Source organism: Condylura cristata, unplaced genomic scaffold, assembly GCF_000260355.1.
Source record: "Condylura cristata isolate star-nosed mole 26May11 unplaced genomic scaffold, ConCri1.0 scaffold00005, whole genome shotgun sequence".
Classification (NCBI taxonomy): domain Eukaryota; kingdom Metazoa; phylum Chordata; class Mammalia; order Eulipotyphla; family Talpidae; genus Condylura; species Condylura cristata.
In genome coordinates this window covers 65,236,651-65,255,376 of record NW_004567106.1, presented here as the reverse complement: position 1 = coordinate 65,255,376, position 18,726 = coordinate 65,236,651, and the positions used below count along the sequence as shown (strand labels likewise).

Sequence of the window (18,726 nt, the reverse complement as noted above, 5' to 3'; positions counted from 1 at the left end):
GCCTGTCCTGCTGGCTTCATTTCCACCACCGGCTTCTTGGATTACTTCCGTGGCTGGCTCGATTTTCCTTTTCTTCTCACTCACTGTCTGGTGACCGCTCATTTAATTTCTGTCTCAATTTTGTGTGTGTCTCTCTCTCCCCCGGCTTGCCCCTGTCTGTCCACGCTGTGTGCTGACTGTCTGCGCTGCTCATTCCCTGCTGCCTGTAGCGTCCATCAGGTGCAAGCCACTGACCTGCGGAGAGTGTCCGCCCCCCCGGGCTCCTTCACCATGTGAGTACAGCCTTCCTTCCTTCCTACGTCCGCCGGCCCGCGTCCTCGTCCCTCGTGCCGCTCAGGTCCGCTGCTCGGGCCGGATCCGCCTCCCCTCCTTGCCTTCTTCAGCCTCCTCGCGGGAGACGGAGTCCGGCAGCTCTGTGTGTTTTATTTGTCTCAGAAATTCATTCTCGAAGAATCCCAGGTTTAAGTTTTTGAATAGATACTTAGGAGGCTACCGTGGTAGAAGATAACCTAAAATTCCGTCCTAAGCGTTGGCTTTATGGAAAGTCTTTTGTTCCGTTGGGGCCAGTTCTTTGTTTTTTGGCCCGGCCCGACGCTGAGGAAGTGCCGCTCCCCCATCTGTGGGTGGACCCCCAGCCCGAGTGAGGTTTGAGTGTCCATGTTTGCATTTTACAAGACAGGCGTGTTTCTGTCCTGGGGTAGCTGCACTTCGCTGCTCTCGGCCCCCATCCTGTCACCTGCTGTTGTCAGCGCTGCCCCGGAACTGCAGTGACCTCACTTTGGTTCTTTCGAATGTCAGGACTCCTTTATCTTAAGCTAAACTTCAGCTGATGTTTTTGACTCTCAGATCAGCCACTCTCTGCCCTGAACAACTTTTATTTTTATAGATCTTTTCTTTGGGAGATGAAGGTTATTCTGCTGTTGCTGAAGTAACTGTTGCTTTCTGAAAGCAACTGGAGTCATCACGCTGTCTCTTCTGTTTCCTGATGATTTTCTCTGGCTAGGGAAGTGCGTCCTCGTGGTAACAGTGCAACCTGTAGGTGATCAGACATTGCACCATACTTCTCATGTCTGTGAAGGTGGGAAGTTTCAGCTTTGCACAAAGATGGGTCTTTGAATTTCTTTCTTTTTTTTTTTTTTTAAGATTTATTTCTTTGTACATACAGAACTGGGGTACAGGCCAGAGGCTCAGGGGCGGTGAGAGGTTTCACCAGAGACAGAGTGGGGAGCAGAACAGGCAGATGGACGAAGTACACTGCTGAGGGGAGTAGCGGGCGGGTCAGGAGAGGTCTGCCGCGCCATGTGGTCACCTCCCGGGCAGGCCGGGATCGCACTCATGCAGAAGTGGCTTTAGCTTCTCAATGCAGTGCTTTAACCCGCTGCGCCACCAGGGAGGGCCTGAATTTCTTTTTATCCTGTGTCCGAATATGAATGGTGGACTTCAATCCATGTTATTTACTGGCTTCAGCCCATAGGACAAACTTAACAAAACCAAGTTGAGTATTTCACCCCAAGTCTTGTATCATATAGGGTTTTTTTTTTAATCAGAGGATAATGTAATTCCTAGATTTGATATAAACAGAGTTTGTAAGCTGCCATTTCTACTTTCTTTTTGAAAACTGGGATATAAGCACATAATTTTATTTTGGAGGTTAGAGGTGTACAACGTGATGATTGAATGTTTACATATAATGTGAAATGATCTCCACAGTTAATCTAGGTAATGTCCATTACCACACCTACAGGGTTTTTCCTTGGCATGAGAACTTTTAATATCTACTCTTATAACAACTTTACAAATGCAACAGAGCATTATTAACTATAATTGTAATGCTCGATATTACACCCCCTTATTTACTTTATAAAAGGCTTTTGTACCTTTTGACCCATCATAGGTCTATGATTTGTTTTGAGTTAATTTTTGTATCATATGTGAGATGCAGGTTGAGATCCCCATTTTTGCCTATCGATGTTCAGTGGTTCTAGCACCATTTGCTGGAGACTCTTTCCCATTGAATTGCTTTCCCATCTTAAAAAAATCAGTTGTCTCCCCAGTCCACAGCTATCATTCCTTCTCCAGAGTACTCATTGAGCTGCTTTCTGAAGTCCTCTAAGTTTCTCTGCTGCATTCATTGAAGAAGAAAGAATGGAGTGTATTTGCCCAGAACCAGAAACCCTCTTCTACCTTTGAAAGCAGGGGCTTCCATACTGTACCGCCGCGTCCATGTTGCGGTCACACAGGGAGAACCCCAGATAAATTCAGCAGAACCCCTCCTCAGAGACCAGTGTATTTCCAAGTTCAGCCAACATATGTTCAGTGCAGTTTGCCATCTTGAGCAGCTTCACATGTAAAGGTAAACAGGATACTTCCCAAAGCCAGATTGTGTGGATTTGTTACCTTGGGGAAGGCAGTGTTAGATACAGATCCAGGAAAAATATCTGAATCATCATATGGACCAAAAGCTGAAACTAATTAAGCTTTCTAAAACTGCTTTCAATAAGTGAAGGTTTCTTGATAAGTTTTTGTTCCAGGAAGAAAGGAAGTTTTACTAGGAGAAAGAGAAATGTTTTCAATCTGTCTTTTTTGTTTGTTTGTCTTTTAAACATGATTCTGTCCTGGATTGAATTTAAGAATTTTATTTTTGGGAAATTACCAAGACAGCACTAAAATCTGCCATCTTCATGACTTGAAGGGAATGTACATAATCGGTCACAGAAAGTTTAAAATTCACGTGGCTCTGACCAAGGTTGCAAACTAGTGCCTCTTCGAAGGGCTTTTTAAAATCCTGTGATTCAGTTTTCTGACTAGTCACATCAAGCCTTTTATTTTAACATCTTCATGAATTTTGGTAATGGGCTATAAAATCTTCTGTTTATTTTGTTTGTTTCATGCTGGCCTCTTTTTTTAAAAATATAATATAATATTATTTATTTTACATCATTGTTTATTTTGTACAATCTTTGCTTTCTCCTCTCAGATGTAGTCCCTGTAGAGTTTCCACCGCCAGTTCACTCCTGCACCGTCACCAGTCCTTTGCGCTCTTCCCTCTCATTTTGATCCTTCTCCACTCTTCTCCCCTGCAGAATGTCTCTGATTTATAGCTGCCTGTTAATTTTTTTAATTGTTATTATTTTTTCCCTGATCCCTTATTCGGTTCCACTATATTCCTGCTATAAGTGAAATAATCTGGTATTTTTCATTTTGCTTGACTTAGTTCACTGAGCATAATCCCTTCTAACACTATCCATGTAGCTGTGTGAATGCTGTGAGCTTATATTTTTGATTGCTGCATAGTAGTTCATTGTGTATATGTACTACATCTTGATTTTGGGCATCTATTTTTGTTTCCATATCTTACCTATTATAAATAGTGCTGCAGTAAACAGAGTGCAGATAGCCTTTGGAACAAATGTTTTTGTGTCCTTTGGGTAGGTTCCTAGGAGTGGAGTTTCTGGGTAATATGGTAGCTCCAATTTTAGTAGTTTGAGGAACCTCCATTTTTTTAAATAGTCATTTCTATAGTGGTTGGGCAAGTTTCCATTCCCACCAGCAGTCTAGGAGAGTTCCTTTCTCTCCACATCCTTGCCAACATTTGTCGTTGCTAGTTCTTTTTTTTAACGTACCATTATTACTGTGTGAGGTGGTATTTCATTGTGGTTTTTATTTGTATTTCCCTGACTAGAAGGGATGTTGAACATTTTTTCATATGCCTATTGAATCCTGGCCTTTAATTAGCAAATAAGTCTTGATTTGTTTTGCTCAGAAACCTTTCTCTTCTCCTTTGTTGTTGTTTTATTTTTCTCTAAATTCCACATCCTGGATTCTTTCAAGGAGAAATTAATGCCTGGACTGTGTGGACATTTACCTGCTTGTCTCTGTATGCTCTGAAATAACCAAGAGAGATTCAGACAGGGTTTGCCTTAGGATGAGCAAAGTTGTTGATGGCTAACACACAAACCTTCCAGCAAGTTGTAAGTGGAGCTAAAGGACATTGTTCTTGCAATGATTTGCAAATAGATTTTCAGTATTCAGTATGTAGATAGGACTACGGTTGACCTCTTTGGATCCAAATTTATTTTCTGTAAAAATAAGTTGGTTAGAGTTTAAATTTTTGTTTCAATCTGAGTTCCTAACACATTACTATAATAAGAGCAACTATAGAAAAACATACAGATTATAACTGGAAAAAGGAAAAAGTAATTCTGCTAGTCTTCATGAATAAAAATTTGATTTACAAATGGACTATCGATCCAGGGGAGACCAAATACTTTTAGAAAGTAGTTATTCCTATCTTCAGAGAAGCCATTACAGCTGCCGTGTTAATCGAGTTACTGAATTCAAAGAGGAAAAAAAGAAATATTTCTGATTTTACTCCAGCACTGCAATGCTATCTGATACTACATCTGCCATGGAGTAAGAAGAATTCATCAATAACAAGAAATCTAGATGTTCGTCTCAAGCATTCCAAGAGGGTGTTTAATTTGGATTGCTTTTTGGAGGTAGTAATGAACTGCAATATGGGTTTCATTTGCAGGGAGGTTCGATTTAATTATACCAAAGGCAATTGAATTTTCCTGGTCTGTCATCATACACTGAAACACTTAAATGAAATGCAAAGAGCACATTTTTAAAGGCATAATAAGAAAATACTTGTTTATGCAAAGTTTAATTAATCCCTAGGATTAATCACATTTTGTGTCAGAAAATGAAATTCTAAAAATGAAGTTAGCAAGCTCCCAAGTTGGGACTAAGATATTTCACTAAGGTGAAAGCAGCATTTGGAAGAATTACAAATGGAACAAAGAGACTCAAGCTTTTCATTTTATATTACAGAAAACTGCAATTATTTTTGAAAAAATTAATCCTCTAAACTACTCTGAGGAGCAGTGATTTATGTCCTCCAGTTGGGACATAAGTAAGTCTTTTTGTTTGTTGAGATTTTATTGCCAGGCAAAGTAAACACGATCACATGTTTCCTTGAAGAAAGGCTCTTGGTTTATGAAAATTCTAGACTTCTGCCTTTATCATTCAAGTTTCTTACTCGTTTACTCTTAAAATTGTATCTTGGGAATTTTATCCTCAAGTTTTACTATAAAATTTTATAAAAGTTGTTTTTCGTGACTAGTGATAATAGGATTCTGATTAAAAGGACTGAAAGGGTGTTCCAGTTTGTTCCTCTTGGATTTCTGAGAAAGACATGAGATAGAGAGGGCACATCTGTTATAAGTGGGGGGCTGACCTCCCCACCAGGTGTGGCTTGGTGGGTGGAACCACACTGCCTTACCTCTCTCCAGACCCAATGTAGGCAGCACCATGGAGTATTCCAGACCTTGGCAGGCCATCGTGAGCCTGGTGGGAAAATAATGAACCCAAACAAATACAGTTGGTACAAACTTCCAGTTATATAATGTGAGGCATTTCGTGGCCAGCACGGTGGCTGCCATTAATAACACTGCATGACTTACAAGAAAGTGTCTAAGGCGACAAATCTGAAAATTTCTTATCACACACACACAAATGTAGTCAGGGTGAGGGATGTTAATTAGACTTATTTTGGCGATCATTTTGCAATATATACAAATAGAGAATCATTCTGTTTTATATACACCTGGAACTAATGTTATGTAAATTATACCCCCATAAAAAAGAAAGCAATTAACATAAGCAAATGGTAATCACCGAGTAAGAAAAAGTCGGTCTTGTGAAGTCTCTTGGATACCCAGGCCTTAGGAAAGTGTTTGTCCTTTAAATAAAATGTTTTATATAGAAAACTAAAACAGCTGAGAAATGTTTCTTATGTAACATCATTTATTCAGGCCGATAGTTACTTTTACTTCTTGCTATAAAGCACATGAGTCCTCTCTTCTGTTCCCCATCTTTGAGGCTGCTGACGTCACTGTGGCTTCTCACCACAAACTCACTGTTGAAAGTGAGTTGCACCTGCACCGAAGGGCACTGGTACTTCCCAGCCTCAGGCAGCATGTTGCCTGACTCCGTGGTCACCGCTGCCACACTGGCTGTTCCTCTCACTGTTTTTTAGTTATGAAAAGCTCCATGTTCTTGATCTATTTTTCAGTTGGTTTAGAGGTGAAGTAAGTATTAAATTTTTAAAAATTATATACTCACTGGCCCTCCCCGGTGGCGCAGTGGGTTAAAGCACTGCACTGAGAGGCTAAGGCCACTTCCGCATGAGTTCGATCCCCGCCTGCCCGTGAGGTGACCACATGGCGAGGCAGACCTCTCCTGGCCTGCCCGCTGCTCCCCTCAGCAGTGTATTTCGTCGATCTGCCTATTCTGCCTCTCGCTCTGTCTCTGGTGAATCCTCTCACCCTTCGCATCTCTGGCCTGTACCCCCGTTCTGTACGAATAAATAAATAAATCTTTAAAAAAAAATTATATATTCACTAAATTTTTTTTTTTTTGGTAAAAATGTCTTTTTAATGTTCTATGAGTCATCACAATGCTGACAGTTACTCCAATATAAGCAAACACTCCTGCAATTTTAAACTGATTTTAGTTTTTTTCGTGATCTGGGTGAAAGACCAGTGTTTCCTTCCATGAAAAATTGTGAACTCTGCCAATCCAGTTTCACCCTTCTCTCCGGCAAGACCAATTTCTGTTTCAGTTGCACATAAGAATAGGGCACCATAACAACGCTTTATGGTTGCAAACACAAGATGTTTTTTTTGTTGTTGTTTTTAGCATTTTAAATATGAAGTAAGTGTAAAATCTTTCTTTGTTGAATATATAGAAATTGAAACTTAAAGTAAAAAATACCTGTCTGAGCACAAGAGAACCGAGTCTTTCAGCTGGCTCCACAGTAATGTCCTATTCTGTCTCTTTGGTTCACTCTCAAGCTTCCTTGCCCCTGGGGAAACAGTGGTCGTGAATCTCTGCGCAGTGACAGAAGCCTGTGCGTTTTTGCAGGCTGCTGTATTATAGTAACCCATGTCGGTGTTTCACCATAGAATCTTTACTCACTTTTAATAACCAGGAAACCTCTTTGTCATCTACTCACTGCACAAAACAGAAATGATTCTGCCTTGGTGGGTTGAGAGGGCTCCGGTCTCTCCTTGTTCCCATTCTGTTCATGCCTGTTCTTTATCCCAGCCATTTGAAACTGCAGAATTTGGTAGCAAATTCTGCATGATCCCTTGACCTTTAATTTCCAGCTCCCTTCAGTTCCTGTGGCATTTGATCCTTTGCCTTTCATCGTGGTATTTGTTCAAATCTCCTACTCTTCCAGTGTAAAAGAATAGAAGTGGGAACTTTGGATCTGAAACTATTCTGAAAGGTCTTTTTCTGAAAGGTTGCCATGCCTCATCGCCACGTCAAGTACCAGGCAGGGGAAGTTAATCTCGTGAGATTTAAATGTGTAGATGGTATCGAGTCACCAGTAGAACTTCTTCATTCATGCTAACCAGGGACAAACCAGAGAATCGACGCTGCACTCATAGCCTATTTGAATCATATATAAGGCAGCATTTATGTTTTGGTATGTGTCTTGCTTAAAGTTCATATTGTTTTGCCAGGAATGCCTGTGGCTGATGATCTCAGTGACTTAGAACCCTATTTTGATCCAAGTAGGAAAAGAAAAACCGAGAAACAGAAGAGAGAGAGAGAGATTTGGACTCTAAGAAGAATTTAGAGTCCAGTGGTATGTCTGTGGTCAGTGGCATGTCCCTCATGAATTTGATCTCTGGGCAAAGATCTGGCAGAGATAAAACCATCCAGTGACTGTGATCAGAGAGGAATAGAGATTCTGCTGGACTGGCAGATACTGAGTTCGATGCCATCCAAGTCTCCCCTAGTTCTATCATGCTTTAATTCCATGTGCTTTTGGAGATCTACAAGGAAGTTGCCTTCAGTAATTAGTCCATGAGGACATATCGAATCTGTCACCTCGCACAGGGGTGTTTTGAGGGCAAGAACTTATTCAACTTCTATCATAAAAGGATTCTCCTTTAAAAGTACTTTCTCTAGAAAAACACGTCAGGCAATAGGAGCTCATGATTGCTTCCACTGAGGTGGTTTTCATTTATCCTTGGATCCAAACTCAAAAACCCCTTCACGGTCTTAGATTCCAGGGGCATTATGCTCTACTCTAAGCAGAAGACAACTGAATTATTGGAGCTCTGTCAGAATTTGGCAGGTGCCAGAAGATACGTCTCGTTCAGAACCTTGATTCAGTTTGGCTCCCCGTTACATGCGCTCCGGGAGGTTGTGGTCAGTGGCAGCTTGATAATGTCTCAGGGTAAATTGCAGCAATTCCCAGCAACTTGCAAAAGAAACCATTCAGGGTAATTGTATTTAAATAAGGCCCAGCTTGAACGCTGTGGTAGGTGTTTCTGGTTTGCTGTCCTGCAGTTGAAGAACAGCCCGCCCCACACTGGCTTATGTGCCTTCCTGGCCCCGACATCTCCTTTTGGGGTGTTTTTCATTTGTGCGACTCCCACTGAGATCCGATGCAAGGAAGCCAGAGCATGATCCAGCATGGATTTGCCTCCGTCCAGACTGGAGCTTGATAGAGAAAGGAAAGGAAGATACAGCCGACTCAGCCTCTGCTCGGGGCTCACAGAGAAAAACCTCTAGTGAGCAGCTCAGAGACGTTCAGACGTTATTTTAGCCCCAGAGCTAGGTGTGATGCTAGGGGAATCTGCCTTTTTTTGTATTTCCATATGTTTGTTCAAAAGCACTTCTTGTAAACAACACTGGCGTGGCTTATTTTAGGTGCAGAAACAGCAGAGAAGAGGAAGAAAATAGTCTTACAAGTCAGGAGTTCACACTAGAAATGAATATTTTAATCAAAGTTGATTTATAAAATCTGGACCAGTTGAAAGGGATTCCATTAAAAATTAGTTAGAAATATGTGTTTGATATCTAGGTTACAATCACACAGACTTATATTTCCATTGTTTGGGAGATATAAAGCAATTCATTCATTGTTGTTGTGATTATTATTAAATCATGCTTGAAGGGAGAAAGGTAGACAAAGTTGAGATATATTTTGACTTGTAAAAGAAAATTATATGAGTAACAAATGATTGCTTCAACTGCAGTTTATCATAAAACTCAAAGCATCTGTAGAATGAGCATTTTTTAAAAGATTTATTTATTTGTGCATACAGAACTGGGGTACAGGCCAGAGGTGCAAGGGCGGTGAGAGGCTTCACCAGAGACAGAGTGGGGAGCAGAACAGGCTGACTGACGAAGTACACAGCTGAGGGGAGCAGCGGGTAGGTCAGGAGAGGTCTGCCGCGCCATGTGGTCACCTCCGGGGCAGGCGGGAATCGAACTCATGCGGAAGTGGCTTTAGCTTCTTAGTGCTGCGCTTCAACCCACTGCGCCACCAGGGAGGGCCCAGAACGAGCATTTTAAAAAGCAGGCCTTATACAAATCATTTAAGAAAAATTCATGAGTATAGGACATTTATAAGGCACATATGTAGAATATTCTTACAACCCTGCAGGTCAGTCTGTGACACGAATTAGGATTTATGATCTGAAGCATTGTGCGCGGACTCCCTTGCCAACACTCCCAGTCTCCGCTTGCCTTCTTCCCCTGCAGGCGGTAGATGGCTGCATAGCTCTGGATGTGTTGCTCTACTCCTGTGAACAGACTCTCATCCGCTAAGGTGTCCTGTCTACCATACCATGCTGCTTAGAGCTGTGAGTCTGGACTCGTTTGTGAGATGATGATCTCACACCCATGGAATAAGCAAAGACAGGGATGGGAGAAGCCCCAGGGCTCTATTAATAGTAACCATCCAATACGGTAGAGTTTACTGTTGACTGTGTTCACTCCCTGATGTGCATCTTTTCATCTGTTGCTCTCTGCATTCCTCGTTACAGTCCTGTTTTTAGATCAGAAAATGGTTTAGAAATGTTAACTTCAGAGCTACATCAAACACAGGCGAATTCACAGTTCTCAGATCGGAAGGAAGGTTTTTCTGACTCTGCTTCCCACTTTATACTCGGTGCTAGACTGTCTTCTTATTAAGACAGTAAACTTCGTGTTACTCCAGGGATTAACTTTTCCAGCGAGGAGAAGGAATTCTGAGGTGTTAGTAATGGAATCTGGAATAATCTGTAAATGACTGTGGGGAGCAAAAGCACCCAACTCTCCCCTCCCCCCCTTATACAGAAGGGTGTCCATGCCACAAGCTAGATATGGAGGAGTTAGTCTGAGAGACACAGTGCAGAGACACAGAGACATAGAGAAATGGAGAAATGGATTGGAGAACGAGGAGCTTGAAGGCACAGGGAGAAAATTGACCCTAATGAATTAAAGGTCTACGAAAAGCCAATAGAAGACATCAACAACAAACACCAAGAAAACATTATTGGCAGGAGCCTTAGAGAGCAGAGGTGAGAATTGGGCTCAGTGGAGGATCAGTGAGTGTGAGGGACGGTCTCTGTGGCCCGCCCCACCCAGCATCATCAGGCACCGCAGTGCCTAATGTGGCTGAGGGAGGCGGGCAGCGTGGGGAGTTGGGGGGCCCCCAGGCAGTGCATTTGGTGAGAGGTGTGCTGTCATCATTCTTGGGGATGTCGGCATTGGGCACTTGGGATTAAGTTCAGTGCCACGACCTTCCACTCTACATGAGGAGCTCTAGTCCGATATACAGAGAAGATGAGAGAGGAAGTCACTGCCTGATTTCATGGGCCCTCATGGTTGCAGGACCCCCAGCACCTCGAGAGCCTCGATGGCAGCCAGGTTAGAACCTCCGGCCTGCAGCTTCTGACAGTGGTGGAGACACTTGCGGGAGATGTTGACACGCAGCGTATTCGTGTTTACACAGCTTGTTCGCCTCTTCTAAGCTCCACTAACTTTCTTGGCAAAATTTAATTTTAGAAAACTAATGACAAAGCTGTTCCCCAGACTGCAAGGAATAACTTTGTCAATCTCCACCCCCAGCAGGCCATTAATGGAACACTAATATGTTTTGACATACAGGGGCACAATTGAATTACTTGGCTTTCATTTAGTCTTGCCTTCCTTTTTCTCCCCCACATTCTCGTCTGTTTTCATGTTCTCAGTTGGCCTGGAAAATTCCAGCTGGGAGTAGAGCCAGGGACTCATGATACCAGCCAGCTAGACAAGTTCCCTGAAAAGGAGCTGAGCTCCTCAGATGTGTCTGGGGAGGGTCCTGTTCCCGCTCTGATCATCCCAGGTTCCTGGCAGCCACAGATGCTGTTGTTTGTTAGGCAAACTTTACTTAGCAGAGCAGTACTCTGAATAACAATTGTCCTGATAAAAGTCAGTGTCTGCTGAGCTCTTACAGTGGCTGGGCATTTTTCTAAGCATGTCACCTGCACTGACACACTTACTTCTCATCACATCCCCATGAGAACAGTGTTACTACCCCTACTTTACCTGCAAAGAGACCGAAGCCAGAATTTCCTCGTTCACCAGCAATTGGGAGAACACTTCTCCGGCCCAGCCAACCTGCTTTGCAACCTGAGCGCTTTCCCTCCTCTTGAGCCATCTCCTCTGAGATGTTTACTCCAGGGTCCAAAAGGACTCTGAGGGATTTCCATCATGGCGCCTGTGATTGAATGCCCTGAAGTTTGTTGATTGACCTGATGTGAAGCAATGTTTGAGAACTGGTTGAGTATCAGGGACTCCCATCAGAAAAGGGGGGGCTTAAGTGTTGTGGTCACCCGCACTAATAAACGGGGGTCATGGAGCAGCTGTTGGGCACAGGACGCTGCCAATGAGAAAGATCTGGGCCGTTTTTGATGGAATAATCACACAGCATCAGTTGTGAGGGAAAGGACAGCCAGAGAAGGGAGGGGGAAGCTAGATGACGTGTTCTGTCAGCTGTGGTATCGGGCAGTGAGGCTGCCTCCAGGTGCTTTCCATGTGCTTGATGACTCAGGGTGGTAACTGCGACCCAGCCCCATTTCCTCAGCCAGGATTCCAGTCTTATCAACAAGGTGTCCACTGATGAGCTTCTGGGGTCCCTTGTCATCCATCCGTCCTCAGCCCTGTGGGCGTTCCTGGTCATACCTCCTGATGTATATAAGGGAGTGTAAGTCGGGAGTAGGTCTATGCATCAGTCAACATGTGTTCCTCCCCTACACCTCCCCTCCCCCAATGATGCACACCCTTCCTGGGGTGATCAAGCTTTCTGTAACTTGAGTGATTTGAAAGGCTCCTTGCACTGTTGGGCTTCTATTCTGACCTTGTATAAGAATGCAGAACCATAGGTAACAAAAATGGTGGCCGAGGGCCCTCCCTGGTGGCAGTGGGTTAAAGCACAGCACCGAGAAGCTAAAGCCACTTCAGCATGAGTTCGATCCCCATCCTGGAGGTGACCACATGGCCCAGCAGACCTCTCCTGACCCGCCCGCTGCTCCCCTCAGCTGTGTACTTCGTCAGCCGGCCTGTTCTGCTCCCCACTCTGTCTCTGGTGAAGCCTCTCACCACCCCTGCACCTCTGGCCTTTACCTCAGTTCTGTATGCATAAATAAATAAATCTTTAAAAAAAATGGTGGCTGAACAGGCCGCTTGGGATAGTAGACCCTCAGTGAGGCAAGCTGCTGCTGATGGGGAGTTTCGGTTCTTGGGGAAAGATAGGAGTTGAGACCAAGAGTGGGAGAATGTAGGAAGGAGGACAGGGCGAGGGGTTCCTTTCTGCTATCTCTTGCTTCATGATCTTGCTGGAGATGGAGCGAGGTAGTATGTGAATTCATTTGGCTCCTGCGAAGTTCTTTCTATGCGGATGACAATTCCTGTTGTCTTTGCCACTGTAAAGCAGGAGGATCAGTGGAACCTGAGGCTCAGGAGGTGACCGTGTGTGCTTGGGAGGGGGCGGAATTCAGACAGGGCGCAGGGGCTTGGAATTCGAGTTAGGAGGTACTCACTGGGTAGTCATGGGAAGCTCCTGGAGGACGATGGCTAAGACTAGGCTGCAGAATCCTGTAGCAGCTGCTGTAGCCAGGTCTGGAACCCGCAGCCACCGGGGGGCGCTAGAGTCACTGTCCTTCACCAGTTATCTCAAAAAATGTTGCTGGTGGGAAAATACTTGCTAATTATAGTCTCTGCAGGTTCAGTGGGGTGAACTTGGGAAAGGCCAGGCCCCTCATCTGCCGTGGAGGTATTCGGTGCTCTCTTAATGACTTGCACTCTTTCCTGTTTCTCACATCCAACACCTCAGCACTTTTTGTTAGAATCCTGCTTTTGCTCTTGTCCTGAGTTATCATGTACTTGCATATTGACATGCTTTCAAAATAATTATTTTTCTAAAAATGATTACAGTCCATGTAAAATAATCCCCAAATCCCACCACATGCAGATAACAGCTTGGAACAACGAGTGGAGCATTTTCTGCGTTTACTTCTCAATGCGCACGCAAGCGCCTGAACTCTCCAATTTACCCGGAGAAGATTATGCCATATCTCATTTTCCATGACTTTTTCTTCACTTAGCACTTGTCCCCAGGCTGGTCTCTGAATAAATGCAGACCTGTCTGCACACTCACTTGAGACCTTAGCCCCGTGCTGTCTTGGATGAATGTACCAGGCCCCTGGCCAGCCCCTTGTTGACCTATTGCTGGTCCGAGCACCACATGAACTCTCCCGACAAATCCATGGGATTCTCGGCTTCTTACTAGAAGGCTGTGAAACCCACAGTGTCCATGACTCAGCTCTCAGCCCCTGACGCTGCTCTTAGTAGCCCGGTGACCTAAAAGTCACGTGACTGTTCTGAAATCAGTTTCCTGACCTGTAAGTGACAGAAGGTGAGGTGTTTAAGGTTTGTTCTGCTCATTTGCAAACAATGCTGTCACGCCTGTCTCCCACCACAGCTTCATCCCCACATCAGTTTTATTTATCCATCCAGCACAATGCCTACCACACAGGTGATTCCCCTCTTGGGGGCAATGAATTGTTAATCAGAGGTGTCTTCTGACCTTCCCCTCAGAAACACCCACCCTGTGGTTTCACCCATTGGCTTAGTGGCCAATGCAGTGAAATGCAACGTTTTTACCAGTCTTCCATCTCACTCTAGAATGTGTGTGTTTATATGTAAGTCTGTGTGTGAGGAGAGTATTGAGGGGACATGGTGTGCACGTGAATGTCTGCAGTTGTTATTTGAGGGGTGCGGAGAGTGGAGTCTATATGCTGAATGCTACTGTATTTTGCCCTCAGTGAAGTTTTAGGTCAAGTAATGAGATTAAAGATTATTTGTGTTCCGTTATTACAATGAATTCTTTCCTCCCTCCCTTTCTCCCCTCCTTTCCCACCTTCTTTCCTTCCTTCCTTCCTTCTCTCTTTTTCTCTTTTTCCCCGTCTTCCAGTTCCCCGCCTTACTGAAATTGAGGAATAATGTTATTCTTTCTACTTTAGTCAGTGATGACTTTTGTCTCAAAATGTAAGAAAGAAGAAGCAACCCTTTGAGAAAGTTCTCTGAACCACTGAAATTTAAGTATACAGTGACATTCAAGGACAAGTGGGGATGTGGGGTTTTGTTTGTTTGTTTGTTTTTTATGTATATAGAACTGGGGTACAGGCCAGAGGTGCAGGAGCGGTGAGAGGATTCACCAGAGACAGAGTGGGGAGCAGAACAGATCAACAAAGTACACTGCTGAGGGGAGCATTGGGTGGGTCAGGAGAGGTCTGCTTTGGCCTGTAGGTCACCTCCGGGGCTGGGGATCGAACTCGTGAAGTGGCTGAGGCTAGCTTCACAATGCTGCACTTTAACCTGTTGCACCAGCAGGGAGAGCCCCTGGGGATGAGTTTTTATATTAATATATTGAAGAAATATTTTTAATGCTAGCTGTGATGTTGAAAATTGTACTAATAATACCCATGATTAAGCCATTTTGAAAATATTATAGACCATCCAAGGAATCCAGATAAAGACTTTTTGAGGGTAAACAGAACTACCTTCCAGTTGTTTAGTATTTGTCCTTAACCACTTGTATAGAATTCCTTTAAAAGAAATTGCATACTAGGCCCTCCCTGGTGGCGCAGCGGGTTAAAGCACAGCACTAACAAGCTTAAGCCACTTCCGCATGAGTTCGATCCCCGCCCGCCCCGGGGGAGATCCACATGGCGCGGCAGACCTCTCCTGACCCACCCGCTGCTCCCCTCAGCAGTGTACTTCGACAGTTGGCCTGTTCTGCTCTCCACTCTGTCTCTGGTGGCTCCTCCCACCCTACGCATCTCTGGCCTGTACCCCAGTTCTGTATGAATAAAAAAAAATTGCATACCTTATTTCTTTCCTAAAGAAAGAACACTGGCATATTTAAATTTTTTAATTAATTGGGGTATTTAGAGGCTCATCCCACGCTCCCCACTGTAATGTACTCCATCTGAGAAGTGGTCACAGATGAAGTGGAGAGAGAAACTTCAGTCTCAGCCCTCTGTTTTCTCGATCTGTTAGTTTCTCTGCTCTTCTGAGAGTTTTACAGGTACATTTACCGAGAGTACTCCTTTACAGCTTTATTTTGCTTCTCATAACTTTAGATTAGCTTCACTGAACTAACTCACTGTCGAGTGCGACACACAATCCTATTAGAATCTCTAATAAATTAGTGGCAAATATGAGTGACCTTCCTGTTTATTTCATTATCCTTGCCCGGATTTCAGAAACTTGAGATTTCCGGAGAAGTGTTGTCCGGATAATTTCTGTGTTGGTAAATACCCCACGATTCTAGTTTGATGGCAGTTTTTGGAGCATAGAGAGGCTGTTGCCTCTAGTCCCTCCTGCCCTTAGAACACCCAGCCCTAAACTCTCACTTATGTCTCGCCCTTTGCTCTTGTTTTGCAGCCCCCAGTCTGTCCCAGACCGCCTGAGAATCCGGGTGAACAAAATCAGCTTGCAAGACTATGAAGGGTTCCACTATGACAAGGAGAAACTCCGGGAAGCCTGTGAGTTGGAAATACCTGCTTGGTTTCATGTATTCTGCCTCCTGTTCACCCTTAGTTTGATGGGTACATTAGTCCGATGCCTCAACACAGTGGCTGGAGAAGGGAAGGGAAACACAGAACCCTCAGTGATGATAACTGGGCTGAAGAAGATGGAACTAGAAAGAAAAGGTCTCCTGGTTTATTCATCACGTTAGGCTCAGGTCTGTCTAAAATGAAAAGACCAGATTCAGGGAAATCATATGGTCTAGAAAATGCTGGAGACAACACAAACCCCTTTCTGGAGTCCGCATTAAGAAATACTTTTTTCATTCTTCATGCAGATGTGACAAAATTATTTGTGGAGTCACATCCAGTACTTACAGCTACTGTGAAGTTGTACCATGTCCAAGAGAGTTCCATAGGACATGCTAGTGTTAAGATAAAGGGATGCATTGATGACCAGTTGCCAGTGCTTCTGAAACTGTAAATGGAATCAATACAGGAATGAGTTTTCAATGCTCATATTTTCCGTATGCTTCTGTACATATATAGTTTTTGACTTTGTTCTTTCCTTACTACATATTGGGAACATTTTCGATTCCAGCACTATGTACAGCCCTGTCTGTGTCATGGTGATGTGGTAACTGGCCAAGTAGGCAATAGGAACTTAGGTATAAGGGTTCTGGGCTCCTTCATCATGGTGGGCCCAGAGGACGGTGCGCTGAAGTAAGAGAAGGTGGGGCAGCACCCCAGGGCAGGTGAGGATGCCAGCTGGAGAAGTACTGTGCAGAACCCTGAGATTCTTAACTGAAACCCAGCATGGCCTCCAGGCATGGGCCCCCTGGGGCTAGAGAAGAGGGGAGAAGTCAAAACTGGCAGGAATGGAGCGGAGCATGCATCCTAGGTAACGACTTCTGCCTTTGGATGCTTGAGCTTGTGGTCTGGAGTGGGCTGAGTGGGTGGGGATCTTGCAATCTGGGGACAGTCTCATATGAAGAGCAGAGACTTTGGGGTCTGGCTGGGACAGAGAGCGTGGGTCGGCCCCCAGGAAGCCCCGTCGCTGACTCTCACAGTCCATTCTGTGCGCTTTCTGCTCTCTCAGTTTTTCTCCTGTGTCAGCTTCCTCCACCCATGTGGTTCTTTTCCATAAACAGCAGTACCTTTTAGTTCCTTCCCAACCTTCTTACACTGTCCCCCACTCTCAATCCTTTGGTAGGAAAGTGGAGGAAGCAAAAGAGGAACAACTCTTTGAATCTGTGTGCTTTTCTTTCCTTTCTAAATGACATCATATCTTCGTGTGTGTATGTGTAGCAGAGCTGGGGTACAGGCCAGAAGTGCAGGGGGTGAGAGGATTCCCCTGAGACAGAGTGGGGAGCAGAACAGGCAGATTTACTCAAGTACACTGCTGAGGGGAACAGCAGGTGGGTCAGGAGAGGTCTGCTGAGCCATGTGGGTCAGCTCCCTGGCCAGGGATTGAACTCAGGCCGTAGAGGTGATAGTGCTGAGACTTAACCCCTAGGCCACAAGGAAGCCGAGACAGATTGTGTTTTCAAATGTATATGTGATTGTAAGTGACATACCATAATGTTAATAACATAGGTAGGTGTAGCTATGATAGTAAGTGACTTTAGAGGCTACAAATTATACAAAGTAGTGTTTTATATTCTTTTTTTTTTTTTTAAATAAAAAGATTTATTTATGCATACAGAGCTAGGGTGTAGGTCAGAGGTGCAGGGGCGGTGAGAAGACTCACCAGAAACAAGAGAGGGGAGCAGAACAGGCAGATCTACTGAAATATACCGCTGAGGGGAATAGCAGGCGGGTCAGGAGAGATCTGCTTAGCCATGTGGGTCACTCCCTGGCTGGGATTGAGCTAGCGCTGAAGAGGTTGTGTCTAGCTTTGCAGTGCAGTGCTTCAGCCTGTTGTGCCATCAGGGATGGCCCTATATTCTTTCTTACTTCAAACTTAAAATTTTTAAAAACTTAGAAAAGAGAAGGACTCCCAGGTCAATAAGGTTTTGCAAGTCATCATCAGCTGTCAAGAAAGTCCTCTAGGTGTGGGGAGGCATTTGGGTCTTTTGGCTGAAATGAGATTTCAGGTTTCTCTAGATTTCAGTGATCTGTTCTGTCTTTTCTCTGGTATTAATCTGTCCTTTTCTGGAGGTGATTGTGATGTTAGTTTTTACAAGAAGATGTCATTTCCTGGAAGTGCTTGATTCATCTTAGGTAATAAAGTTTGTATGTGAAGAAACTTCTGATATTAAACTGGGGGTTTTTGGGGTTGGGTTGGCTTAATAGTAAGTCCCTTAAACTCAGCTGTATCTTTGACCCAAAAGAACAAAGAAATTCTCAAAGAGGGAAAATCAAGGAATTATCTCATTTTAAAGATTTGCTTTTGAAGAAAACAACATTAATTAGACATAAAATTTGCAAATCAATTAATTTTTGTACTAGATGATGCTTCTAGTCTGTGACTTCTGGGAGTCTGTCTTTTGTCATTAGCAGCCATTCCTTAACCTTCACCTTTCTTGCCTGACTCCAGCTTGCAAATGACGGCAGAGACACTGACTCAGCACTGGTTGAGTGTTAACGCAATCCCAGTTCACGTCTCTACAGGATGTATGTGCCAGAATGTGTGTTACTTCAGAAGCACTAATTAAATGAGATGTGTCTAACACAGCTAGATAAGAGGCTCCCCCAGACATCAGAGGGAATCCTCTCGGGTTGCTCGTTTATTGTCAAAAAATCTAAAGTATAGAAATCCTTGCGCTACTGGATTCAGAAAACCAGTTCCCCCTCTGACACACACGTGACTCATCCAGACAGCAGGTGGCCGTCTGCCATCATTGTTGAACAGAATGTTGCTCGT

At 44.1% G+C, this 18,726-nt stretch overlaps 1 protein-coding gene across 5 annotated transcripts in view; it reads left to right on the top strand.

The window, feature by feature from the left end:
* DGKI (diacylglycerol kinase, iota) overlaps positions 1–18,726 on the top strand; it is a 276,637-nt gene that overhangs the window by 165,207 nt on the left and 92,704 nt on the right. For 4 of the 5 annotated variants that reach the window (XM_012720852.1, XM_012720853.1, XM_012720851.1 and 1 more), the window contains exons 21-22: positions 210–272; positions 15,778–15,878. In XM_012720852.1, the coding sequence (XP_012576306.1) occupies positions 210–272; positions 15,778–15,878 (164 nt within the window). The remainder of the gene's footprint in view (positions 1–209; positions 273–15,777; positions 15,879–18,726) is intronic. The other variant, XM_012720854.1, reaches the window with a different exon arrangement.